This window comes from Protopterus annectens, chromosome 1.part1 (assembly GCF_019279795.1).
Source record: "Protopterus annectens isolate FY-2018-M chromosome 1.part1, PAN1.0, whole genome shotgun sequence".
NCBI classification, from domain to species: Eukaryota; Metazoa; Chordata; order Ceratodontiformes; family Protopteridae; genus Protopterus; species Protopterus annectens.
The window spans coordinates 1,480,075,716-1,480,084,588 of NC_056726.1; the positions used below are offsets into that span (position 1 = coordinate 1,480,075,716).

Consider the following 8,873-nt stretch of genomic DNA (forward strand, 5'->3'; position numbering starts at 1 on the left):
ATGCTGACAGGGAAACATTGCAGATTTTTCGAAATTTATAGTGATGCCTAGCCTGCAGCAAGTTTTGATAGTGTAGTCTCTGGCTTGTAGAAGGCGATGCCTGGTGGTAGCAGTGAGGAGCCAGTCTAGATATGGAAACACCTGGAATCCCTGACGTCTCAGGTGAGCCATAACCACTGCCATGCATTTGGTGAACACCCTGGGGGCTGTGGTGAGACCAAAGGGCAGAGCTCTGAACTGATGATGACCGACTCCCAGATGGAAACGAAGGAATCTTCTGGAGCGCCTGTCCATTTTGATGTGGTAGTACGCATCCTGAAGATCTATAGAGCACATCCAATTGTCCTGAACCAGGAAGGGTAGAATGGACTGTAGCATGACCATCTGAAACTTTGTTCTTTGTACAGATCTGTTTAATCTGCTGAGATCCAAAATGGGTCTCCAATCCCCTGTCTTTTTTGGTACCAAAAAGAACCTTAAGTAAGTTCCGGATCCCAGCTGGTCTGCTGGGACTTCCTGGATGACTTGTGTAGCAGCTTTAAAATCTCTATGGCTGCTTGGTCCCTTAGATTGGGTGGAACATCTGGAAGGGACTTATTTGACGGTAACAGGGGTTGAACAAAGGGAATTCTGTAACCTCCGGATATGATCGACTGTACCCCACTTGTCTTGAGTTAGATCTTGTCAAGCTTTGGGGTACAGTTAGAGCCTTCCCCCGACTGCCTCCAGCGGTGGGCAGCCGGGCAACCCTTCAGGGATGCTGAAAGGGCTTCTCAGAGAAGGATTCTCTGCTACCCTGGTTCTGCAGACCCCCTCTGCCACGAGGGCGGCATCTGCTATTGTTCCCTCCTCTGCCCCTGGAGGGGAACTCACCACGTGTGTCAGGCAAGGCTCCCTGGGATTTCCGGAACCACATCCTTCCACTCTTCTGACCCTTGGGGCATGGTCTAGGAGTGGAAAAATCGACTCCCACAGCAGAGAGAGTCTTGCCTTTCTGTTCACACCTGGTTAGGGTGTCCTTCACCTGTGATCTGAAGAGAGCAGAACCATCAAAGAGGGTATTGGTGAAAGACACTCTGAAGGGCTCCGCAAAATTACATAGCTGCATCCATGCATGCCTCCTAAGGGCAACGCTTGTGCCTGCAGCTCTACTCGCACCATCGCCTGCATAAGAAATGGGCCTCATGGAGGAGTTAACAACTGAATTCAGAGTCGACAGCTGGGAGGCCACCTTAGATTGAACCCCCTCAGCTGATGGATCTTGGAGGGTATCTCCAAGCTCTTTAAGGAGATCCCTCAGAAGGCGGGTGAAATGGCACAAATATTTCAGAGACCTCATGGAGAAGGTCGCTGAAGCAAACATTCGCTTCCCATATCTGTCCATAGTCCTAGACTCCTTGTTAGGGGGATGGACAGATGACAAAGTTTCTGCCAACTCCTCCTTTGTGGCTGCTGCTACCACTATGGCATCAACAGGTACGCCCCTTAGTCAAAGACCGTTTGTCCTGAGGTGCAGTTATAAATTTAGCAGGTCTCCTGGGGGTTGGTTCCACTGTGTCTGGAGCTGACCACGCCTTCAGAGCCACCACAAACATAAGTGGGTCAAAAGGAGGAGACACCCAGGAGGTGGAAGGTCGGGAACCAAAGGCGTCCAGGAATACAGACTCACCCTCGGAAGGGGCTAGGGTATTCCAGTTCCCCCTCTGCCTAAGCATTTCCAAAATGTCTGAAAAGGAGACTTGTTCAGAGGGGGATCTCGGGGACCCTTCTGAATCCTCTAAGTCAGTATCTGATGCAACAGACTCAGGGGAGTCAACATGCTTCCTCTTGCACTTCCTCTTACGAGGTGGCTCCTCTAAGTGATCAGGGAAGGCCTCGGAAGAGGAAGAAACACCCAAAAGGGTGCCCTGGAGCACTGGTTCCCCACGCTTGTGGTCTGGAGGAGGGGCAGAGGCAGACAGGCACCATAGGGGGAGGAGCTAATGGGGTTCACCGTAGGACTGACTCGGGGGCCAGTACACTCCTCATGACCTTGAAGGCGCCCCCGCCTGGGCGCAGAGAAGACACCGGTTCCGAAGAAACCGGAATCCCTCTCCGCACTGAGGGCGACTGCTCCGAAGCAGATGTGGGAGCCAGGCTCACCTGCGCCGAAGTTCCGAGGGGGAGAACGGGGTTGGACAAGGGTCCGATGCCACTCGCCACCTTGGAGCAGATGAGGGAGTCCCGACACCCAGATCCCTCCAAGGACGGTGCCATGGAAGGGATCGAAGCAGACGACGGAACCGGAGAAGGTATCGGAGCAGACGGTTCCACGACTCGAACCCCAACGAACTCCGGCTCCAAGCTCAAGAGAGGAGTCAGAGGAGGAATATCTGCAGAAGTGGACGGAGCTGACACCTGATGAGGGGGGCTGGACAACATTCTCGCTAGGGCCTGTGATTTCAGCAGCCTACTGACTACTCTCTCCAAGTCCTGATCTGAAAGTCTAGAGGACCGAGAGGAGTGAGAGGACCTATGACTGCGCTCCGACTGGAGCAGAGGTGACCGTGGAGCTGAGAGCATCGACTCCAAGGAGGGAGACCTAGATCTCTTTAGACTCCCAGACTGCTCCGAAGTACATGCTGGAGCTGACTGGGAGGGAGGCGCACCGGTTCCGGCCGGAGCAGAGGTGGATGGTGGAGTTTCACCCAGTGACAGCTCAGAACTGGGAGCCGAAGACTTAGGTGGCTTGGAGGATTTCACAGGCTGAGCCTTGGCCGGTGAATCCTGGGGCTTGAGCAAACCCCGAAGGATTAACTTATTTTTGCGCTCCTGCAGGACTCTTGGGCTGAAAGCATGACAAACCGAACAAGAGTCCTGCAGGTGCACCGCGCCCAGACAATAGACACAAGTGTGACCATCTGTCAGACACATCTTTTGACAGCATGAGTCACACTTCTTGAATCCGGACACTTTAGTATCCTTGGACATGTTACCACACGCACGCCAAGGTTAAACACGCACACACATACACACAAGAAAAACAAGTTAGCAGGTATAACTAAAACAATACACACTATACAGCTAACACACAATGAAACTAAGTAAAGTCTACTACTACAGACACTACCCAAAAACTTTTTTTTTCTTTTTTAAACTAGAAAAAGACAAAAAAAGGGTTAGACTAATTTAAACGGCTACAGCGAAAGGGAAGGGAGGGGTTGGGAAAACTCTCTAAATAAAACGAGTTTTCAAGAAAAAAACAGGAGGGATAGATGCTACTTAGAGAATATAGCTAGGGGAATAGTACAACTAAGAAATTAGGAACACTATAAAGGATAAATTCTAGTAAAAATAGAAAAATACAATAAAGTATACGAGCCTGAGCCAGTAACAACCTCGCAGTCTGAAGCGGCAAACGAGATCTGAGTAACTAGCGCCAGGCATCATGGGATATGGGGTAGCCTCGAGCCAGTAAACAGCTTTCGAGCTATTGAAGATGGCAGAGTTGGTGCAGAGGATCGGCTCCGAACTCAACCAGCAAGAATGAAGGCGAGATAGACAACTTAACATCAGATCTTCCACAGCAGGAAACAAGGACAGCACAAACTTCCACCCAAATAAAATGAACCCTGTTGGAAGCACTCTAGCCATTTCTTAACACAGACTTTCTAAGGTAGTTATATATATTTAAATGACAGAGTATGCTTGCCAACTAGCAGTATATTCGTACCTTGCAAAAATTAGTTCTTACATGCCACAAACATTCCTGTTCTTCATGACTCTCTTGGAAAAGCTTTACCAGCAGCTTTTGAATGAGCTTACCTTTTGACAACAATTTTCGGAACTTCTGTGTTGTAGCAAGCTGAAGGTCTGTATTGTCAGAGAAAAGCATCTGTACCATTTCCCGAGAAATAACACCCTCCTGGGAACAAAGCAACAAAACACAAAGGAAGTAAATGCAGGAATAAACCTAAAGGCAAGTTTCATCTACAGATCTTTACAAAACGATAATCTGTTAACCAAACAAAAGGTAAGGAAAATCTACATCCAATTCAACTCAACACAGACATTAGCCTGAACACCTTGGATTTTTGACTGCTGGAATAAATGCCGTTTCCAAGTAAAACAGAACTGTGCATCATACAAATGGGGGGGGGGGACTTACACTAAACAGTGCTGAAAGTTTTAAAAGTAAATCACTTTCAAGTTCACATGATCTAATCAGTCACACTGCTTGCCAAAGTTAACTGACTTTTTCAGAAAGATTCATGACCGCAACCCCAACCCTCAAATTTACAGTAACTCCCTTCAAAAGGGTTTAAGAAAGCTGTGTACTCCACAAACTCTTTATTCCCGTCCCTAACCTGCAGCCTTGCTAATAGGACAAACTCAGACTGACAAGTTTACAACACAAGCATCCCCTACAGTTTATGTGCTCCAGTTTTTATTTTACCTTGTGCACCAGGGTATGTGGTGCCTCCACTGCCGATCAGTTTTCTTCTTACTCGTGCCAAGCTTAAAGTTATTATAGTCATAAAAAAAGTTCTCTACCTGGACAACTGTAAAGGTCCTTGAACATCACCATTTGTGATGTCAACATAGAAAGTGCATGTGAATGCATCCACAAACTTTAATGGACACAATGCATGCTCAACTCTCAGCCCATTAAAACTAGACACAAATCCTCAGATGAAGTCAGAGGGGGATTCAGAAAAATTATGTGGACATATTCTTAAAGTTTACAAAGTTTCTAAATAAATAGGCCAAACAGCTTTTAGTGAGATGTGATGGAAAACACAGTGGCAGTCTAGTTACATTATGCATTGCATATTAAAACTGTGGCAAAATGGTTTAAGGTTAAAAGAACAGTTGTGTAAGAACTTGCCATAAGGATAGATGTCCTCTTCTCTTTTGCAGTGTTCTTTACATGGAGAGTTCCTGCCCACGCTCGGCCAGCATACCAGAGTCTTCCTACTGTAAGGTGCATGGTACGTCTCATGTAGGCAGTTATCTGACGTAGGCCTTAAGTGACATACTCGCACACCATCCTCCGAACTGAAGCCCCAGGAGGAGGGACAGTACATGGAAGAGTGTGTGTCAAAACAACCAAGAATCATAAGTAGGGAAAGGGGGTGGGTGACAAAGTTTGCAGATGACTGCAAACTGGGCGCCATAGTCGAAAACACATCTGACACAGATATCCTTCAGAAGGGCCTCACAGAAACGGATAACTGGTGCCAGAGCCATGGCCTAAAGTTAAATGCCAAGAAATGCATAGTCATACCCTTCGGGAAAAACAAGGTTACCCCTAGCTACCATATAGGTGGCAATCCACTGAGCACAGAAGAAGTCATCAGGGATCTGGGGACCCAGGTTGACAGTAGCCTTTCGTTTGACACTCATGTTGCTAAAGTAGTTAGGAAAACCTACATTGCCCACCTGATCATGAAGGGATTCACATCTAGATCAAGGGAGGTCATCGTCCCCCTGTACTCATCACTCATTAGACCTATGATTGAGTACAATGCCCCATTCGGAAAGTATCTGACCCGACACCTGCAGCAGCTGGAAAGGCCCCAAAAGTTCCTCACCAAAAGGATAAAGGGTCTCAAAAATATGTCTTATGCTGCCCGACTGAAAGAACTCCAGCTCTATTCAGTCTCATACCGCTTGCTCAGAGGTGACCTGTGCCTGACATATAAGGCCATGTCAAACCCTGATTTGATGAATATGCTTCACCTCAAAAAATCTAGATCCCTCAGAACCACAAGGCGGGAGACTTAAACCTTGACACGGTTATTAATAGAACGTGCTGGAGGGACAGATTCATCACCCAGAGACTCCCTATGCTGTGGAACAAAATCCCGGTACATGTGAGGCAGAGCACCTCGCTGGCCTTGTTCAAGAGGAATCTTGACCAATGGATTGGGGATCGCAGATATACCCCAGGGATTACTTCAGTGTCACTGCTTGACAGAGGCACAGCAAAATAATAGGCATAGTTTTATTCAAACTAAAGGGGTGGCGAAAGCCAAATAACTATGGGCTAGGCTTATAAATGCCCTTGGGCAGATAGCCTAGTACGAACCTATGAACCTATGAATACTACAGAGGAGAAATGCTATCGTTATGGTAAGTTCTTACACAACTACTCTATGTCCTACTCATCTGTTGCAGTATTCTTTACATGAGGGAGACTACCAATTGCTCATGAAGAGGGGGAGGGGGAGTTAGATTATGAATTTTCCAGGAAGCCATGAAGGATGGCTCGGGCAAACCCAGCCCTAGAACTGTTTGGTAGAGGTGGCAGCCACCTCTAGGACATTACTGGTGTCGGTACCCTTGAGAAAGGCACCAGAGGAGACCACTGCCCTGGTGCAGTGAGCTTTGACTGAACAGAGAAGGGGTTTCCCATGGTAGGTATAGCAGAATGTAATGGTTTTGGAAATCCAGTTAGAAATGGTTTGTTTGGACAGAAATAGTCCCAGAGCCCTGGGATGGAATGAGACAAACTGGTATGATTGCCTAACAGGTTTAGTTTTGTGAAGGTAAAATACGAGTTGCCTGTGCACAAGTATGTGCAAACTCTTCTCACTGGTGTTTTGGGGAGACAGTAAAAAGGTTGGTAGGTGGACAGCCTGGTTTAAAGACAACTCGTTAACCACTTTGGGCATAAAGGTGGAACTGGAATGAAGCGAGACCCTGTTACTGTGGAAAATCCTGAAAGGGGGGACGCTATTAATGCCTGGAGCTCAGAAACCCTTCTGGCAGATGTTGACTGTTTGCATAGATTTAGCTTTGTCCTCCATTTTCTTCAACACCTCTTCTGCTTTAGCACCAAACAAAGTATCCTGTTGTAAAGGAGCATCTAACAGTTTTGCTTTAACATGATCCGGCAAATTCTGTTCTTTTAACCAAGCATGCCTCCTAATGACAGAACCTGTAACAGCGGCCTTGCAGGAGGCCTCAAGAGAATCAAAACCACATTGCAAAGTATGCTTTCCAACTTGTTCAGCTGCATGCAATAAATCCTGCATTTCTTTGTCTGCACATTCTGTATTTGCTGGCATTTTCTGTTTAAGCAAAGACATAAGATATTACTGATACTTAAGCAAATGAAATTGGCAATTTAAGGCTCTTAAAGCCAAGGTAGCAGAGGTACAAATCTTTTTGCCCCATCTGTCTAGGGCTCTAGAATCCCTATCAGAGGGGATAGGATTTTTTGCAGTAGAAGCCTTGACCCCTTTGGGGCCCTGAGAGATGGTTTCAGGGTCTGCTGCAGGGTTCTGATAGAGAAAGTTATGTGAATCAGGAACACTGTAGTATCTGTCTGGCTTAACCGGAGCTGGTGGTAGAGAGTATGGAGAAAAACTGGACTCTGTAAATACATCTACAATGTCTAAAACAGGTGGAATACCCAGGAGCCTGTGCTGGGGCAATAAAAGGAAATCTGAGCCTTTTCTTGGATTCTGAGTAGTCTTGGCTCTCCCAGTGAACATGCTCCCTCATAGTATGCAGTGTTTCCCCCAAAAGAATAATCCTCAGGAGGAGAGGCTGAAGGAATAGATTCTTCTGCATCAGAATCCTCATAGGGAGGAATAGAGTAATCCTATTCAGAGGAGGAATCAGAGGAAATGGAAACCTGGTCTGAAGATTCATATTCTAACTCTTGCCTAGGCCTTTTTTCAGAAGGGGGATGGGAACCCCTGATCAAAGTAATAAGGTCTTTGGCCATTTTAAGCATCTGTTTTTTAGGCATGGAGGCCTGTCCAGGTGAATGCTGCAATTGTTTCTTTGTCTTTAGAGCTGCTTTAGCTTTTGCCTTTATAGCTGAAGTAGGTTTTACATATAACTGTGTAGGCCTGAAAACCCCCTCAGAAGCAGATGTCTGCTCAGCGGCTCCAGACCATTCTGAGGGAATGATTTCCGAGTGTCCAATACCTTGAGTTTCCAGAGGCCCAGTCAGCTCCACATGGGAGTCGGAAGTGGCCTGTGGCTCTGAGGTAGCGGGCGTCAGGGGCTGCAAAAGCGCCTCACTGAGAACGGACGACAGGCCTAGAAGAAGCCTCGTAGTCTGTTTTGGATCTCTGATGCCTGTCCTTTTCTTTTCGTTTTTTTGTAAACTCCGGTAGTCGGCTGATCAGACGGCATTATATAATTAAATCTTCTGCCAAAGTAATGAAATGCAAAATCGTACCGATGCTTAATAGTGCGTTGGTTAAATCTGACAAAACCGACAACTAGCAACGTTATGGTCAGGGCCTAGGCAAGTAATACAGTAAGAATGAAAATCCTTATGAGGTACTTGCTTCCCACAAGAAATACAGTTATTAACTTTTTCTGACATCGGTCTGAAGCAAGAAAAAAAGTACGGGGTACTTGGCTTTATTGAAGACTTCGGATCTGAAACTCTAACACGAAAATCTCAGGAGTCTGCCAACCGGCACTTGCCAACTGCTTCTGCTTCGGGCACCATGCTGCAAGAAAGACTGAAGAAAATGACATCGGCTGCATCTTTTGTACCGCTGACGATTGACGTCGGGGAGGGGGCGATGGCGGCCAACGCAGGGCCCGAGACTTTGGAATTCAGGCCGGCTGAGGGCAAACTGCCAGCAGGATTACCCAAATGTAATGACTGCAAGAGTGAAACACGTAGAACATCTGAGTTGAGAAGGGACTGAAAGGACTGAAACTAGAATCAATGCCTTGACCTCTCTTACATTTATGTGATCCTTTTTCTGAAGGGAGACCATAGCCCTTGCACAGTATGGGAACCCAACACAACCACCCAGCTTGTATCCAAAGCATCTGTAGACTGACACTGGGGATGAAAATCAGTAATTTTGGAAAAAAGCGCTCAAGAGTAGAAGGATTGAATCCAGACCCTTTAG

The 8,873-nt window shown here is 46.8% G+C and overlaps 1 protein-coding gene across 1 annotated transcript in view; it reads right to left on the reverse strand.

Annotated features, from left to right (window-relative positions):
- Nucleotides 1-8,873, reverse strand: part of KPNA6 (karyopherin subunit alpha 6) — a 1,524,259-nt gene that overhangs the window by 1,167,119 nt on the left and 348,267 nt on the right. Inside the window, exon 4 of the mRNA XM_044082620.1 lies at nucleotides 3,805-3,904. Coding sequence (XP_043938555.1) covers nucleotides 3,805-3,904 — 100 coding nt within the window. The remainder of the gene's footprint in view (nucleotides 1-3,804; nucleotides 3,905-8,873) is intronic.